A 19341-nucleotide genomic window follows, 5' to 3' on the forward strand; every position below is an offset into this window, starting at 1 on the left:
ATGATGATAGATGGGGTGTTCACCAATCTGAATACAGGGGTAGCCCAGTTTAGGGATCCTCTCCATTATTGCTAATAGTCTTAGCTGGGGTCATCCTTATAGAACTTGGGAATTACCCTAGTATCAGGTTTCTCCCTAACCCCATAGTGGCTCTCTCTATTAAGATATCTCTTTCATTGCTCTTCCACTGCATCCCTCTCCCTCAACTATCTCATTCTCTCATGTTTTTATCCCCCCCTTCCCTCGCCATTGCAGGCTCCTCCCCTTTTTCCTTTTTCCATTGTATCATTTTGGCTTCTTTGTCAAAAATCAGGTGTTCATAGGTGTGTGAATTAATGTCAGGGTCTTCGATTCAATTCCATTGATCCGCCTGTCTGTTTTTATGCCAATACCAAGCTGGTTTTTTTTTTTTTTTTTTTTTTTTTTTTTTTTTTATTGCTGTAGCTCTATAGTAGAGTTTGAAGTCAGGGATGGTGCTGCTTCCAGAAGTACCTTTATTGTGCTTTGGAGGTCAACTAGTGTAGGGCTTTTTGTGATGGGCTGTGAGGGTGTGGGAAGACTGACCACTTATGTTAAGTTCCTGCCCAAACTTCCCGTGATCAAGCAGGCAGTGATGGGTATGTTGGATGCAGAGGCAGTAGCTCTGAAACATTCAAAATCCCCAACTCCTCTTCAAGTTGAGAATCTCCCAGCTTCTGAATCTTGCGCCAGACTTCTGCTTCTGTGTTCTAACCCTATACTGAGAAGGGGAATGCTACTGAAAGATGAAATCAGAAATGGTCTTCATAGAGCTGTTTGTGCTGGGTATGGTGCCACATATCTGTAATTCCTTGGGAAGTTGAAGGAGGAGTGTGAGTTCGACTCATAGTAAGACCCTGTCTCAAACAGCCAAGGGTTGGGATATAGATCACGGGTGGAACTTGCCTACTATGTGCTATGCTCTGGGTTAGATGCTCATAATACCTCGGGGGGGAAAAAAAAAGCATAAGAAAGGAAAAAAAAATACGTGTGAATGATAGGAGCAAAATTGGTGAAAGTAGTTTGACAGGTTGGTAGTTCCTAAGTATTTTGCTTTATCAAGCATTCACAGTGTTGAGGTTTGGAGTTTTCTTATTTTTGTTCCCCTTTTCTGTTTATTCTTGGTAATCTTTTTAAATTGTGAATCACTTTCGTAGTTTACAAGTCGTAACAGAAATAGGCAAAAGTCATCTGGCTCATGGGCCATTGTTTGCTGACCCTCACGTCCTCTTAACATTCAAATCTTTAGTGCTTCTGCTGCTAAGGAAGAGAAGTGTGAGGAGGAGGGCTTTAGGGAAAATTGTGCAAGTTGATGGAATTTAATCATTATAAAAGGACGAGTGGGTTTAGGATTTATCAGAAAACAGAGTATCCTTGAATGATAAGAGGACATGGTATCTGAGCCCAAGGGAAAGGTTTTTAGCTAAGAACACAGCCAGTTAATATTTGGAAAGGTTCAAAAAAATGTGTAATGTCTTTTTTTTTTTTTTGATTGGATTGTTAGATTGTTTTATTCTTTTAAATGTTTTTTAAATTTAACTTAGAAATAATCTTATTTTACATATCAATCAGTTCTCTCTCCCTCCCATCCTCCCATGCCCCTCACCGATCCCCCTCATCCCATCCCCCATCCACTCCCCAGGTTGGTGAAGCCTTCCATGGGGGATCATTAGAGTCTGTCATATCATTTGGGGGATGGCCTAGGCCCTCCCCTATCTATCTGGGCTAAGAGAGTATCCCTTCATGGGGAATGGGCTCCCGAAATCCGTTTGTGTGCTAGGGATACATCCTGGTTCCACTGCCAGAGGCCCCATAGACTTCCCGTGTTCCTAGCTGACACCCACATTCAGAGGGGCCTGGTTTTGTTCCATGTTGGTTCCCCAGCTGTAAGACCGAGGTCCATGAGCTCCCACCTGCTCAGGTCAGCTGTTTCTGTGGGTTTTCCCAGCGTGGTCTTGTCCCCTTTTTTTTGTTACTCCTTCTTCTCTGAAACTGGATACCAGGAGTTTGGCTCAGTGCTTAGCTGTGGATCTCTGCTTCTGTATCCATCAGCTACTGGATGAAGACTCTAGGATGGCACTTAAGGTAGTCGTCATTCTCATTATAGGGGAAGGACATTTAAGGGAGCCTCTCCACTATTGCTTAGGGTCCTAGTTGGGGTCATCCTTGTGGATCTCTGTACAATTTCCTAGTGCCAGATTTCTCTTTAAACCTTTAATGGCTCCCTCTATTGATGTGTCTCTTTTCTTGCTCTCCTTTATTCATCTCCTGACTCAATCTTCCTGATCTCTCATGTTCTCCTCCCACCTCCTCTTCTCCCCGTCTCTCTCTCCTACCTTCATCCCCCTTCCCCTCATGCTTCCAATTTGCTCAGGAGATCTTGTCCCTTTCCCCTTTTCGGGGAACCATGTGTGTCTCTCTTAGGGTCCTCCTTGTTTCCTAGATTCTCTGGCATTGTGGATTGTAGTCTGGTAATCCTTTGCTCTATGTGTAATATCCGTATGAGTGAGTACATACCATGTTTGTCTTTGTGTGACTGGGTTACCTCACTTAGGATAGTTTCTTCTAATTCCATCCATTTGCCTATGAATTTCAAGATTTCATTGTTTTTTTTTTCCGCTGAGTTAATGTAATTGGTGTAATGTCTTTGAGGAAGTTTGCAGAAACAGTAACTTTGTGGTATTTTAGATTCCTATTTTTCTTTAAGAAACAGTTTGAATTCATATTGTGAACATAAATTGAAATACTTTGAATAAAGGACAAATTAAAATGTCTTTTTACCCTTAAACCATGTTTATTATTAGATAGGTAATTGTGTCATAAAATTAAGACTGCTGTTTTCCTCTCTAAGTGTTATGTATGGATGCAAAGATCAACTTCGATTCAAATTCAGCCTATCGCCAAAAGAAGATCTTTGATCTTCAGGACTGGAGCCAGGAAGACCAAAGGGACAAAGATGCAGCTGATGCAGATATTAACTACATTGGCCTCGATGGGAACATAGGTTGTCTAGGTACCTAATGCGTTCTCATGTTACAGTTGGCTTTGTACAACTTCATGCATTTTCTGTGTTCCTTATACAAATCATCTTTTCCTCTTGATAGTAAATGGTGCTGGGTTGGCTATGGCCACAATGGATATAATAAAACTACATGGAGGGACTCCAGCCAACTTTCTTGATGTTGGTGGAGGTGCCACAGTCCAGCAAGTAACAGAAGCATTTAAGCTTATCACTTCAGATAAAAAGGTAAGGATGGGCTTATGTGTTAGAATTGGAGTTGTAAGAAGTAACCTGATTAGTTGGTAGATGTCATTATGCTAGTTCAACATTAAAATTCAGAGTACTACAATAGTTTGAAAAGAGGAATTGAAATCTTTGAAGTGAAATACAAGTTAGAGAAACTTTGATGGAATTAATGTTGAAATTTAGCAAACTGAAGAAATTTGATAAAATTAGACATTAATGCCTCTGGTGAACTAGCTTGGGAGCCATTCATAGGAAAATAGTTTTGGTGGTATTATTTGACTTCAGAAGCCTGGGATTCTGTAGATATGTACCCATGCATAATTGCTTAGTTCATTAATAACGACTGTTGATACTGTTGACAATATTTAGTTTTTTTGACATTAAACTTTAGGATAAAGTAAATCACTGAAAATGGTAGAAGATGGAAAAATATTCTTTGTTCCTAGATAGAATTTAAAAAGATTTTTTTTTATGGCTTTCCCTTGGAATTCCATAGAGTTATTTACCCCCCCCCCTTTTTTTTTAAAAGAATCCAGCTAAAATGAGGCACATTGGGAGTTGGTACCCGTTGTACTGCAGGGGCAGTGGTTAAGGATTTTGGAATCTATGTGCTGAGCTTGAGTCGTGGTGACTATCTAGTAAACAACTGGCTATAAATATGCTGTACCTTTAAAATATTGTTATGTATATGTTTGTGTCTGTGTGTATATGTGCAAGTGGGTGCCCATCGAAGCCAGAAGAGGATCTCCTGATGCTGGAGTTACAGGTGTTTGTGAGCCACCTAATGTGAGTGCTGGGAACTGAACTCTGGTCTTCTGCAAGAATAGCAGTCACTTTTACCTGCTGAACTATCACTCTAGCTCCAGGATATTACACTTCTTCTAATGATTGGAGATACATTTGACAGTTCTCAGCATATTGGGAAAACTTGAGTTCTTAGGTGATACGGAGAGGAAGAAAACAATGGGACCTGTCCCCTCAGTGTTGTAGAAAAAAAGCTATTGTAAGAGAGAGAATAAATTGGTAGAGGTAAGATCACATCAGGAGAGGGTTGATGACCAGGGCAGACAATTTAAAGAAGGAAGACTATAGGTAGCAGTGAAGAAGAGTAAGGACTGAAAGAGCTCCTGAGATTTGATTAGCTAAAGGGGCTTTGGTTCAGAGGACAAATAGTTATAGAGGTGTTATGACCTGGGTTTGAATCAAAAATTGGTTGTACTCATGGGGCTGAAAGAAGGGAATAGTAGGTGATGGACACTAATGGAGATGCTTTCTGTGACATTGCTGTAGGACAGGATCTGAAATGATTGTGTTGGTAAACAGGAAGAAGTAGGTAGAATGACAAGGTTTTGTATGTGACATAGTAGAAAACAAATATAAGCAGGTGTTGAAATTAGTGAAAGTAAGTTCTGGTTGGTAGTAGACTGAAAGATAGAAAGGGAAATGATGGCTTTATCTGAAAATATTTCCATGGAATTGATTTTTATAAGACACATTCTGCTGTTTTGGGAGAAAAGGATAAATACTCATTCCTTTAATATTTACTTTATTGATAGGTACAGTCTATTCTGGTCAACATTTTTGGAGGAATAATGAGATGTGATATTATTGCAAAAGGAATAGTTATGGCAGTAAAAGACTTAGAAATAAGAATACCTGTTGTGGTACGGTTACAAGGTGAGTGTTAAAGATATTCTTTCTAGTTGTTTAAATGATGTAATTGTGAGGAGCACAGTTGAAGTACAGTTTTACAAATAGCTGTGTCTTTTCAATGAAAGCATTAAATACAAAACTTGGAAACTCTGTTACTGTGATAAAATACCATGATCAAATGCAACTTAAGGTGTGGCTAGTGCACACCTTTAATTCTATCACTCTGGATGTAGAGGCAGGAGGATCCCTGAGTTCAAGACCAGCTTGGACTACAAAGTGAGTTCCAGGAAAGCTGGGACCACACAGGGAAACCCTGTCTCAATAAAACAAAACAAGGGGCTGGAGAGATGGCTCAGGAGTTAAGAGCACTGGCTGATCATCCAGAGGTTCTGAGTTCAATTCCCATCAACCACATGGTGACTCACAACCATCGATGAGATCTGGTGCCCTCTTCTAGCATGCAATGATATACACAGGCAGAACACTGTGTACATAACAAATGAGTAAATCTTTAAAAAACACACAAAAAAAGGCAACTTAAGGAAGATTTTATTTTGGCTTATGATTTCAGAGGACAAGATAGCCATAATAGTGGAAGAGGCACCTGCAGGAGTGGAAAACTGAAATTACATCTCAGTCACACACACAGTAAAATAGGATGAGACTATAAACCTGTCTCTAGTGATGTACTTTTTCCAGAAGGCTCTCACTCTAAAACTTGTGTAACCTTCCCAGACAGTGCCAGCAATTGGGGGCCAATGTTCAAATACATGAGCCTGTGAAGGACATCTCTCACTTAGACCACTACAATGTGATTTTTTTTTTTTTTAATTTACTACACTGGGCAAAAATGCTCTCAAAGTTTTGCTTTTTGTAATGTGACATGTTAGGCTTTTTCTTATGGACTAATCAGCCCCCAAATCATATCACGGAAACTTGTTAATTATGAATGAATGCTTGGCCTTATCTCTTGTTTTGATCTTGTTTCCCTTTATTTATTTATGTTTTGCCTCAGGACTTTTTAACCTTTCTTTCTGTATATCTTACTTTCCTGCTGTCTCCATGTCTGACTGGCAGTTGTCTGGCTTCTGGCCCCAGACATGTCCCTCTCTTTCTCCCTTGTGCTCTCCTTTATCTTCTCCTTTGCCTAGATTTCTCCTACTTATTCTCTCTGCCCATCAGACCCACCTGTTTCTCTCCTGCCTACCTATTGGTTGTTCAACTTTTTATTTTATCAGTCTGGTGCCTTTGGCAGGCAAGGTGAAACAGATGTAGCACATCTTTACATAATTAAACACACATCCTTACATCGTTAAACAAATGCAGCATAAACAAATGTAACACATCTTTATGTAGTTAAAATAATATTCCACAAGAGTGATTTGTTTTGTGATTTTTTTCTGAGATTTTGACTTTGCTTTTATTACTACAGATATAGTAAAATGAAATATTTCATGAGGTAGTTCCAAGCTCTTAAAATTTTTTTAAATAATTATTTGTGTTAAATAATAGAAACTCCTATATGAAATACTTAACAGTGTTAAAAAGATTTTAAATGCTTTTTGTGTATATACATGCACATACACATTTAATTCATTTGTTTATGTTTGCATAAATTATTTCCAGGTACACGAGTTGATGATGCTAAGGCACTAATAGCAGACAGTGGACTTAAAATTCTCGCTTGTGATGATTTGGATGAAGCTGCTAAAATGGTAAGTGGATTCTGTAATGATAAATCTTTATTCCATCTACCCGAGTCCAGCTGCCATGTGGGCACCCAGAATAACACACAGAGTTTTATATTAGTTTACAATGCTGCTGGCCAATTGACTAGGATTTCTTTATATGCTAGCTTAGTCTTTATTATCATAAATTTATATATTCTATAAGACTTATTGAGGATGCCTTCCGCTGGCGTCCTCTTCCCGGGATCACATGGTGGCTCTGTAGAGAAGAGAGCAGGAGGAAGAGCAAGAGCAAGAGCAAAGAGGACGATGTCCTTCTTATCCCTGCTTATATTCTGAGTCTGCCTGCTATGTCATTTCCTGCCATTTCCCAGAATCCTCCTTGACCCCTAGTCTCACCTATCTTGCTTTCCTATTGGCCAACATTATCAACCAATAAGACAAATACACAGAAGGACCTCCCCCATCATTTTCTCTTTTCTGTCTAAATAAAAAGATGGGTTTTCATTACCATTTATAACCAACCCCATTTCAATGAAAACAAACATTTATAAACAATATTTGGGAATTTAGGCGTTGTTCATTCCAAACTGCTTCCTGCTGGTTGGGGGCAATGTCCACACTATGGGGATCATGATAAAACAGAGAAATCTGGTCAGGTCCTTGTTTTTGTAGTCTACAAGGCTGCATTGTCTCAGTTTTAGATGTTGGATCAGTTGGGACACTGGTTCAGGGGGTCTTGCTTCATCAAACCATATTAGTCTGGAAGGAATCCATAGCTTTTCATTTTCTGTGGAAACACAAACAAAAACTCTTTTTCCAAGTAGCCTAACCTTAGACTTAAATTTTGAAGGCAAAGTATTTTATAAATGTATAAGTTGGATTAATTTATCAGCATTTATAAGCAAACATATTGTAGCAGCTGTAGCTCTTTCCTCGGTAATCAAACAACTTAAAGATAACAATATAGCATATAGTATCCAAATTCTCTGTGTATTTCCCATCTTTACTTGGCTATTTATTTATTTATTTTATTTTTATGTTTCCCTATATGAGTTTCTCTGTAACTTTGGCTGCCCTTGAATTCACTCTGTATACCAGGCTGGCCTTGAAGTCACAGAGATCTGCTTGCCTCTGCCTCCCGAGTGCTGGGATTAAAGGCATGCTCCACCACACCAGCTATTCTATTTCCTCCTGTTTCTTTTTCTCTCACAAGCCTACATACACATACATACATACATACACACACACACACATATTTTTTTTGGTTTTTCAAGACAGGGTTTCTCTGTGTAGCTTTGGAGGCTATCCTGGCACTCGCTCTGGAGACCAGGGCCTGTAAACCTTTAGAGGTTTTTCTTCATCTGTATCTGTCTTTATTGTAAGTCTTTACCTTTTTCTGACCACACAGTCTTTTATCTGGTAAACAACACTGCTAAAGTTAAAGCGGGGGCTTTTTTACCTGCTGTCTTTCCAAGACGGTCCGGGGTAAGTTTACTGCCAGACTGAGAGCTGTGCTCACTGCCTTGGTCTATGATGCCATCAAGCAGCAGGCTGCCGGCTTGGAGATGTGGTCACTGCCGCTGCCAGCTGCATGGGGCATGAACCCACAATCCTGATGTTAAGAGTCTCATGCTCTACCAACTGAGCTAGCCGGGCCTCTTAAAAAGAGCCCTGTTACGATAAATCTTTCCGCCAAAATACTGCCTGAGCCCCACCGCCACGTGTGAGCTTTATGACAGCCGCCTGCCCGAGTTAGGCCCAAATGAATACACAGAAACTTGTATTAGGTACAATGCTGCTTGGCCAATGACTAGGATTCTCATCTGTTAGCTCAGTCTCAATTATCATACATCTATATATTTTATAAGACTTATCTTATCGGATGCCTTATGGTGTCCCTCCTTGCTGGTGGATCACATTGTGCCGCTGGAGCAGGAGCAGAGGGGAAAAGAGGGCCCTTCCTGTTTCCTTCGTTTAAATATGAGTCTCCTTGCTATGTCACTTCCTGCCTAGATCAGCACTTTCTACTACATTTCCCGAATCCTCTTTGACTTCTAGTCCTGTCTACTTGCTGTCTCATTGGCCAAACAGTATTTTATTTAACAATCATAAAGATAAACATACACAGTACATTCCCTATCATCTCCTCTTTTCTGTCTAAATAAAAGGATAACTTATCTTTTATAATAACTGAAGAAAACTATAATCATAACTATCTGTCTTCAACTCCATCAAAGACCACAGAAGGAAAATATATAAACTCTAGAATTGACAGAGACATCCGCTACCTGGACAGTCACCCAAAATTCCTCTGTAACATTGGGGCATCCATCTTCAGCCCATAGGCCACAGTGTGTCTGGCACATTTCTCCATTTCAACAGGAACCCTTCAGTACTGTCTTGTTTTGTAAGTTCAGCAGTCACTTTCTTGTGGGTCCTGCATGTCCAGTTTATACAGCAACAAATAGTCCAGGCAAGAGCAGTTTCTTACCCAAATGGCTAATCTTGCCATGTTGAAAGCAAACTCCATAACGAGTTTCTTTGATGCCCATCCTCCTTTCTGATGTAGTTGGTGTGCCAGCAGCAGTTGTGTCTCACTGCCAAGAAAAACCCTAAACCATTTAAATGCCATATTTCTGTAGGTCTTTGAAAGGTTTGAAGAATACCTAACCATCTCAAATACATCTCTATATCTACAAAACCTAACTAACCTAATTATAAGTTCTGACTATTATAGGTAAAAGACACAATACCTAAACAAGAGGAGACATACATATCACAAAATTGACCTTAAAGTTGTATCAATAAATGAAAATCTATGCCAGTGCAAAGTATTCATTCCTATATCCTATTCTCCTTTTCTTTCTTTAAAGAGAGATTAACTATGCTCATTATCATTTATAACTAACCCCATTTAAATGAAAACAAACATTTATAAACAATATTTGGGAATTTGGGCGTCGTTCTTTCTAAACTGCTTCCTGCTGATTGGGGACGATATTCATATCCCATAGAGATCATGATAAAACAGAAACCTGACCAAGTCGCTTGCGAGGGTGTGGTCAGGCACACTGTAGCTAGCCCCTAAGTAGGTGTGGCTACAGCTTCCCCTACAGAGCCCTGCGGTTTTTGCTGCCTATGCTGAGTCAGGAAAACTCTCTTAAAGGAACCGCTCAAGTCTCTGCTTGTCTCTAACAAAACAGAACCCATCGGAAAAAATGCTGCTACCAAAAAGTCGTGCTTGTCTCTGTTCTTTTGCTGCTAAAAATCCCTTTTTAAGCTTTTGTGAAGTTTATGTGGAAGTTCGTAACACTACTGCCAGCTGCCTGGATTCTGCTGCTGCTTGACTAGTCTCAGGAAGGCAGCTCGTGGTGACTGTCAACTCGTGGCTTGTGGCAGCTTGAGGTGGCAGGTTCCCCTCTTCCTCTGGGAACCTTGGGGCATGGAGTTATCCCACTCCTGACACCATTTTGTAACGATAAATCGTTACAGGGTTCTGATGTTCTAAGGACAAATTTGTAGTCTGGAAAGGATCTGTAGACCATTCGATTCTAAAATGATCCAGCTGAGAACTAATACTGCTAATATGAATGTTTAAATATATGGAAAGCAAGCTTAATTCTGGGGAGTGACAACAACATACACATATATGGCTAAGGTGGAGTTTGCAGTGGGGGATAAAGATTGTACCCAGCCTCAAATGTAACAGGAGAATTTCTATCCAAGGATCTAGACAGGTGGTCACCAAGTGTGAGATTATTAAAAGAAATCAAAATAAATGAGGGGAGATTCCTGTTCATATTGACAATGCAGAAGAGTCTGGAGGCAAGGAGAATTTAAAAATTTTTCAGAACCTTTTATATCTATTATCTATTATCCATCTTAAGCAGTGGCCACATTACACCCAATCTGGTCTAATCTATGTTCTTATCTATTTCTTCCCTCATCTATTAGTAGTTAGTAAATCTCCATGTGCATCATTTTATACACTACAGTCATATAGATGAAGGTGAAGTAGTATAATGATGTAAAGGAATTACTGTTACAGGACTCTGGACTTCTGATTGTGAAAGTTCAGCAGTTATCTCATACCATCTATATTCTTTGTTAGACTTGGGTCAAACTGTACAGCAGTTGGGTAATAAATAACTGCATTTTTAAATCGGTAGCTCTCCTGTTTTAAAGTAATCTTCCTCTGGAGTTTATTTGTTAAATATAGTCTTCTGGTCCTGTAGAGTCTCCGTTGGTCTGGGAATCATCTGTTTACTATGTTCTTCTGTTCTCTGTATTTTTCTCTTAGACTAGAAGTTCAGTCTGCAGTGTTGACTATATTTGACAATGATTCCTCCCTGCCCCAGGATCTGGTGGGAAAATTTCCATGTGTATGGATGGAGAAATAGCTTATATAAATTCACTTATTTAAAATCAGACCTTTTTTGTAACTACTTTACCAGGAGAGCAGCTGAATTTTAGCTTTAGACATGTCTAATTTGTATGGCATTTTGTATGGAAACAGGTATTTTCATGTCTTACAGGGCATTGGAGTTTTAATTGGTTATTGTTACCTCACAGGAAATATACCAGCAATTTTTATATCTAAACTCCTACCTCAATATTATAAATTAAGCTTGAAAGCTTTTTCAAAGTAGGTTTTATTTAGTAGTGCTTTGAATTGTGGGTATCTTACAAGGATATTCACTGATTTTGTGTTCAAAATTAGGTAAAACATATCTAGTTATATATCATCTTTATTGGAATACATTTAGTTGACTATAGGTTATGAGGAATGTCAGACTTGACACCCTTCCAAGTGTCAGTTCCTGAAAGAAAGTTGTGTGACTTACACCAATGTCAGAATAGCCCTAGTGTGTTAAATGGAAAAAGATTCTGTGTTCATTTTGCCTTGGTTTATAATGTGTGTTCATCTTTTTATGAATATAGAATCAGAGATGTCGTGTTCTCTCTTTCAGGTTGTAAAGCTCTCTGAAATAGTGACCTTAGCTAAAGAAGCCCACGTGGATGTGAAGTTCCAGTTGCCGATCTGAGCAAGAACTTGGTGGCTGCCTGACATATTAATGTGCTGTAATTCTTTATTATACTGTGGTCTCTGCTATTGTCCCTTTCCTTTTCAGTGTGTGGAGAATGTAATCGCCCATAGCACCTCACAAACCCTTGAAAGCATTTGGTCTGTGTTTGATTCTTCTGCTCAGAATGGACTGTTTGTATAAAGAATGTATGTATGGTGCACATTGCTGGTTTCTTTTGTTGCAGCCATCTTTTTCTTCCTCTATAGAAAGTCACTTGCAGTATATCTCTTTTCTGTTGTTGGATACAGAGTTCTTCATTGCTAAGAGTTCTATAAATAAAATAACTACAAAGATAAAGCTTTATTCTTTAGTATGAAAATATATCTAATAACTGCCTCATTAGAACAGTGGTGTGTTAAAACAATGTTTATATAAGAAATATTTATCTTCAGCGTCAAATGGATCTTAAATGTATCAATCATTATTTATACATAGAACTTTCAAGCACTCCTCAGAATATCTTCTAAGTATTTCAGAGAAGTAACTTGTTGATTATTTGAACATCATTTTAATCATTATAGGACAATGATAACCACAAGTCTTCATGATTCTGTGGTGGTGAAAACATCTGCAGGTTGATATCTCAGACATTTATTAAGAACATGGTGGGCAAAATTAAGATTGCCAATTTAAGTTAATAAAAGGTTCCCAATGTAAATTGGAGTAATGTAATTTTTTCTTTTAAAATAACAGTTGTAGGTGATCGATCATTTTAGTAAGTAGGTCTAAGGAGGCACTTTATAGATCATACAGCTGGACATGACAGTATACACTATAAAGCCTTCTATAGAAGATTCAGTAGATTTCTGCTGTTCACAGACATACTTTCTAGTATATGTCATTATTACTTACGTGTATGTTTGTATTTACATTTGGGGAGGGCATGTAGGGATGCTTTTCTCTTTAAAGCCCTATGTACTTCTTACCTTCTTACTTAGAAAACCCTCCTCCTCCTCCTCCTCCTCCTCCTCCTCCTCTTTTTTTTTTCTTGGTTTTTTGAGACGGTTTCCCTTGTAGACCAGGCTGGCCTCGAACTCACAGAGATCCACTTGACTCTGCCTCCCCAGTGCTGGGATTAAAGGCGTGCACCACCAATGCCCATTTTAACATTTGAAAATCCTTAGTTTATAGTTGAGTAACAGACAAATATACTACAATAGTTTCTGTGGAGACTACAACACATTTTAAGTGTGTGTGTGGTTACATGGTTGATTTTGGGATTAGAATCTATGTCCTCCTGTGCCAGGCAAGCACTTGACTACTGAGCTACATCACTAATCCTACCTAATTTTACCTCCTAATTGACTTGGTAGGTACTAAATTTCCTTGATTATATTATTTTTAGCAGATAGGTACACATGGTCTGGAGGAAAGAGCAAAAACAAAAACAGTGCTCAAGCAGCATACTAAAGCTGTGGATGTTTGGTGACATGTTTTTATCTGGCAAAGAACTGAATTTAGAGAAAAATTTAGATACTAACTATAAATGTTAGACTGGGCCAAGTGTAAAGGACTGTAGTGAGAATCATGTGCTTTTCTGTGGAAACAGGATCGAGAAAGTGTGTAGTTTTCAGATTGCAGTAATTTGTAGTGTTAAAAATAAATATAAAATTTAAGCTTTGGTTTTTTAAAGAGTTGAAAGAGTAAGACAGTAGTATTGATTTAGAAGTTGGTTCTAAAATGACATTGAAGAGCTGGGATAATGAAGTCATATGTTAGGCCAGGATCCAATCCACTCAGTGTGTCCACAGTGACAAAGACGGGCTGAGATAACAAAGTCATGAGTTCCTGGAAATCACGACTGGCTTCACTGCCTAAAGTTTGTACTCATACAGGAGGATCTCTCAACTGGAGCCAGCCTGGCCTACATAACTTCACAGAATTCCAAAGCTACACAGAAAGACCCTGTCTCAAGGGGAAAAAAATCCTCTAGCTTTTTAAATTTTATTTTTTAATTGGTGTGCAAAGTATTTATTGGATTTCTGTAAGGGTTTTTAATACATCTCTAGTTTTGGTTAAAATACCTTATCACCATCTTCTCCCACCCTGCCCAATCACCAATTAAAGCTTTATTCTGTTTCCTATCATGTGTATTCTGCTATCTCTTCCTGTGAGGTCCCTGTCTCCAACTCCGTTTATGGACTCTGGACACTCCAGGTTAAATGTACAAGTAAGTGTAAACTGTCAAAGCTAGGCTCCACATACAAGAGAGAAGCTAGTGTTTGTCATTCTGGGCTTGGTTGTCTCACAGTGAATTTTCCAAGTTTATTTCATTTTTCTGAAAACTCCCCAATTTCATTTTTCCTTGCAGCTGATTAAAATTCTACATGTATGCTTTCATTATTCATCAGTTGATGAATATCTAGGCTGATTCAGTTTCCTAGCTATAGTCAGTAGAACAGCAGTGAACATGGTTATGCAAGTATCTGTACAAGCAGGGTATGGAGTCCTTTGGATATACGCTCAGAAGTGGTATTGCTGGGTCATATGGTAGTTCTTGTTTCAGCTTTTTGAGAAACCTCCACACTGGTTCTATAGTTGCTGTATTAATTTGTACTCACATCATCACAGGCTAATCGTCCTCTTTCCCCACATCTTTTCTAGCATTTGTTGTCATTTGTTTTCTTGAGGACTGCCACTATGGGTGAGGCAAAGTAGAATCTCAAGGTAGTTTTGACTGGAGTTTGCCTGATCACGGAATATGTAAATCATTGCTGAACATTTTTGCAAAGTGCGTTAGCCATTTGCATTTCTTTTGAGACTATTCAATTCCCTGCCCTCTACCCCTCAAAATTGGGTGGTTTTCTATATTTTAGTTGCTTGAGTTTCTTGTATGTTGATGTATATATATAGCTGGCAAGGATTTTCTCACATTCTTTATTGACGGCTTGTGTAGCAATTTCACGAGGTCTTATTTGTTGGTTATTGACCTTATTTTCTGTGCAATCAGAGTCTTCAGAAAGTCCTTACTTTTCCTGTGCCTAGACTTGAAATGGATGCCTTATGCTTCTAACAGTTGCAGGGTAAAGGGTCTTACGTTGAGGTTTCTAATCCATTGTGCAGGTTGGGAGATTAGGGCCTAGTCTCATTCTTGTACATGTAGCTATCCAGTTTCCCCAGCACCATTTATGGCAGATGCTGTTTTCTCCAATGTGTATTTTTGGCATCTTAGTAAAGAATCAGGTCTGCAGGTGCATGGACTCTTAGCTAGGTCCTCAACTGTATTCTGCTAATGTTCATGTCTGTTTTTGTGATAGTACCATGCTGTTTTTTTTTTTTTTTTTTTTTTTTTTTTTTTTATCTGTTTACTATGGCTCTGTAGTAGATTGGAATCAGGGAATCGTGGTATCTCTAGCATTATTTTTATTTAGGATTTCTTTAGCTATCTAGAGATTTTTATGCTTCCACATAAATTATAAGATTTCTTTTTTTCTGTTTCTGTGGAGAATGTCTAGAATTTTGATTGGGGTTGCATTGAATCTGCACATTTGATAGCATGACCATTATCATACTATTAATCCTATCAGTTCATGAGTGAATATGTCTTTCCATTGTCCAGTGTCTTCCTCAGGTTCTTCACTGTTTTAAAGTGTTCATTGTAGAGCTCTTTCTCCCAAATTTATTGGTTTGTGTTTTGGTAATTGTGAATAGAATTGTTTCCCTGATGTCTTTCGTCCTTGGTGTATAGGAAGATTGTTGATTTTTGTATGTTAATTGTGTATTCTGCCCGCTTGCTGGAAGTGTTTATCAGTTCCAAGAGTTTTCTGGTAGACTCTATAGTGTCTCATGAAAAGAGCTATATGTGTAAATAGAGATACTTTGATTTCTTCTTTTTCTGTTGGTTGTATTCCTTTTGATTTTTTTCTCATTGCTCTAGCTGAGATTTGCAGTGCTATATTGACTAAGCGTGGAAAGAGGGCACTTTGTCTTATTCCTGATTTTAGTAAAAATGCTTTGAGTTGTCCTCTGTTACAGCAGCTATCAACCTGTAGGTTGTGATTCCTGGGTGGGGGCGGGGTGGTCAAATTATGTTGCACAGGGTTCACCAGAAAACACAGATACTTATTACTATTTATTTATTTATTTATTTATTTATTGTTGGTTTTTCGAGGCAGGGTTTCTCTGTGTAGCTTTGGAGCCTATCCTGACACTCCCTCTGGAGACCAGGCTGGCCTCGAACTCAGAGAGATCTCCCTGCCTCTGCCTCCCTAGTGCTGGGATTAAAGGTGTGTGCCACCAACACCCAGCTATATATTACAATTTATAACTAGCAGATTTACAGTTATATGCAATGAAAATAATTTTATGGTTGGGGATCACTATGACATGAGGAAAACTGTATTAGAAGGCTGTGGCATTAGGAAGGTTGAGAATCATGGGTTTGTTATATATTGCCTTCATTATGTTGAAGTATATTCTTTCTATTTGAGTTTCTTTGGGACTTTTAACTTGAAGCAGTGTTGGATTTTATCAAAAGCCTTTTCTGCATCTACTCATGACCCTGATTTCTGTTCTTGGGACAATTCATGTAACTTAGAGCATTTATTGATTCATGGATATGAACCATCCCTGCATTTCTGAAATAAAGCCAACTTGATCATGTTAAGTGATATATTTTTAATTTTCTTGGCAAGTATTTTGAGAATTTTTGTCTGTTTCTCAGGGAAGTTAGTCTACAGCTTTTTTGTTACATCTTTCTCAGGTTGCTAGGATGATGCTAATTTTGGGAAAAAATGGTAATTTTCCTTTTCTTTATTATGTAGTAGTTTGAGGATGTTAATATTTGTTCCTTGAAGATCTGGTAAAATTCCCCAGTGAATATATCTGAGCCTGGGACTTTAGTTTTAGTTGAGAAATATTTAATTACAACTTCAATTTCACTTTTCTTTATTATGTAGCAGTTTGAGGATGTTAATATTTGTTCCTTGAAGTTCTGGTAAAATTCCCCAGTGAATATATCTGAGCCTGGGACTTTAGTTTTAGTTGAGAAATACTTAATTACAACTTCAATTTCACTGCTTGCTATAGACCTATTTAAATGTTTATTTTATGTTCGTGTAATTTTGGTAGATCATACACATTTAGAAATAATTCATCCCCTTCTTTCAGATTTCCCAATTTAGCGGAATGTAGGTTTCTTAGGTAAGATACGATTGCTTTCTGAATTTCATTGGTATCTTCATGGTTCCTGTTTGTCTCTAATAAATTGAATGTTTAGTTTGTCTATATTGTTTACATTTTCAAAGAACTCTTTGTTTCATTGATTCTTTGCACTGTTCTTTTGTTTCTATATCATTAATTTCTACCCTGATCCTAGGGAGCTCTTTTCAGAGCCTTAGGTTAACCATTGTGTTAGTTACTTTTCTGTTGCTATGATAAAAATGTCATGACCAAAAGCAGCTTTGGCTTCTGTTCCAGACGGGGGTGTCTGTAATGGCAAGGAAGGCATGGCAGCAGGTGGCTGGAGCAGGAAGCTGGCTGAGCGCATTTTTCTCACACAGGAAGCAGAGAAGGAAGTAGAATAAGGCTATAAACCCTCAAAGCTCACCACTACTGACATACTTTCTATCCAAGACCCTGCATCCTAATAATTCCATAAATTCCCAAAACAACACCTCCAGCTGCAGACCAAGTGTTCAAATACATGAGCCTATGAAGGACATTTCTCATTCCAACTACTATAATCATTAAGTTGTTTGGGAGCTCTGTGATTTTTTTAATGTATGTATGTAGAGCCAAAATAAAGTCACCCCAGGACTGCTTTCAGTATATCTCAGAGGTTATTTTGTGTTTTCATTTTCATTTGAGTCTAAAATGTTTTTATTTTCTTTTTGTATTCTTTAAGGGCCTGTCAACCATTCAGTAGTGTGTTGTTCAATCTCCATGGCTCTGTGTGTACACTAAGGTTTCTCTTGGTTTTGCTTTAAAGTCTTACTCCACTTTGATCAGATAGATTACAACTTTGCTTTGCTTTTTACTTGTTAAGCTTGCTTTGCATCCTATATATGATCTATTTAATAGAAAGTTCTGTAGGCTGCTGTGAAAAATTCTTCATATTTGATGGGATATTCTGTAGAACTTGTTAGATTCGTTTGATCTGTGATGTAATTTCAGATACTCTTCATTAGGATGACATATCCATTGGTGAGAGTGATATATTGAAGTTGCTTACTATTACTGTGCTGGGGTGAATCTGTTACTTTAAGTCTTGTAGTAGTTTTATGAAATTAGGTACATCTGCGTTTGGTCCATACATGTTTAGGATCTTAATGTCTTCTTGATGGATTGTTCCCTTCACTGGTATGAGGTAGCCTTCATTATCTTTCCTCCCTAGTTTTGGTTTATAGTCTGTTTTGTCAGATCATAGAACAGTGGCACCTGCTTGTTCCTTAGGTCCACTTGCTTGGAACATCTTTTATATCCTTTTATCCTGAGGTGTAGAATATGGCTTTTTCGGGGAGGTGTGTTTTTTGGAGGCAACAAATAGTTCTTGCTTTTTTATCTGCCTACTTGTATTAGGGTTGTCTGGAGGGACAGAACGAATAGAATGAATGTATATGGGATTTGTTAGAGTGGCTTACAACCTGTGGTCCAGCTAGTCCAATAATGGCTATCTTTCAACAAGTCAAGAATACAGTAGTTGTTCATCCTGTCCATGAAGCTGGATATCTCAGCTGGTCTTTGGCCTGTGTTGGAGTCCTAAAAAATTGGGTTCTAGTACCGGTGAAGGAATGACCCAGCAGTGGAATAGATGAAGTTGCCAGCAAGAGTGAAGGCAAGCAGGCAGAAAAAAACAAAGCACAAAACAAAACAAAACAAAACAAAAAACCCAAAACCAAAATGCTTCCTACTTTAATATCCTTTTATATATCCCTCCCCCCCATCCCATGGTCCAATCAAGAAAGTCCTCACAGGTATGCCCAGCTAGTTGAGTTTTAATTGAGTCCAGATGTAGTTGAAGGAACTAAGATCTTGATTGTATTTCTCAGCCTTTATTCCCCAACAGCCACATCTGCCTTGGCAATATATGGGATTTCCATGACCCTGCCCAAGGTCTAGATGCATTAACCAAAATAATGCTTGTATCAACTAAGCATAAACTAAAATAACTGATAAAGGTATAAATCAAAATTGTCATGCTGTGTCTGAAGTAACTGCTCTGTTCTGCTGAAACAGATCCTGCAAGGTTAATTTGCCCCTTGTCTAACATAGATGTAGTTGTGGTCTGTGTGGTTTTGGCTTTAGAAAATGCTCTACCCTGATTTGGTGTCTGAGACACTAGCCAAGAGCAGGTCACCCAAAAATAAACCACTCACACACTGCACTGGCTCACTATGCTGATGGTCTGAACTCTGTTATGGATTATTTCAGTCAAGTTGGCCATCAAGATCAGCCACCACACTACCATGTCTTTTGACTGTGGGAATTGAGATAGTTAATACTCAGACTTGTTTCTGAAACGTACATTTGATTCCTATCATTGTGTTGACTTTGTAGTTATTTTTCCTCATCTCTCACTTGACTATTGTTTTAGCATATGTTATTGTTTCTTGTGGCCTAGTGGGTAGTTTTTGTTTTTTGTTTTTCAGTCTCCAACATTCCTTCAAATACCTTCTGTAAAGCTGGCTGAGCGGTTATACTTCCT

The 19341-nt window shown here is 38.4% G+C and overlaps 1 protein-coding gene across 1 annotated transcript in view; it reads left to right on the plus strand.

Moving 5' to 3' along the window:
* Sucla2 (succinate-CoA ligase ADP-forming subunit beta) overlaps window positions 1–12354 on the plus strand; it is a 36814-nt gene extending 24460 nt beyond the window's left edge. The window contains exons 7-11 of the mRNA XM_027390142.2: window positions 2870–3031; window positions 3123–3265; window positions 4822–4942; window positions 6545–6633; window positions 11580–12354. Of these exons, the coding sequence (XP_027245943.1) occupies window positions 2870–3031; window positions 3123–3265; window positions 4822–4942; window positions 6545–6633; window positions 11580–11654 (590 nt within the window). The 3' untranslated portion in view covers window positions 11655–12354. The remainder of the gene's footprint in view (window positions 1–2869; window positions 3032–3122; window positions 3266–4821; window positions 4943–6544; window positions 6634–11579) is intronic.
* Window positions 12355–19341: the final 6987 nt, after the last annotated feature.

Source organism: Cricetulus griseus (assembly GCF_003668045.3).
Source record: "Cricetulus griseus strain 17A/GY chromosome 1 unlocalized genomic scaffold, alternate assembly CriGri-PICRH-1.0 chr1_1, whole genome shotgun sequence".
NCBI classification, from domain to species: Eukaryota; Metazoa; Chordata; class Mammalia; order Rodentia; family Cricetidae; genus Cricetulus; species Cricetulus griseus.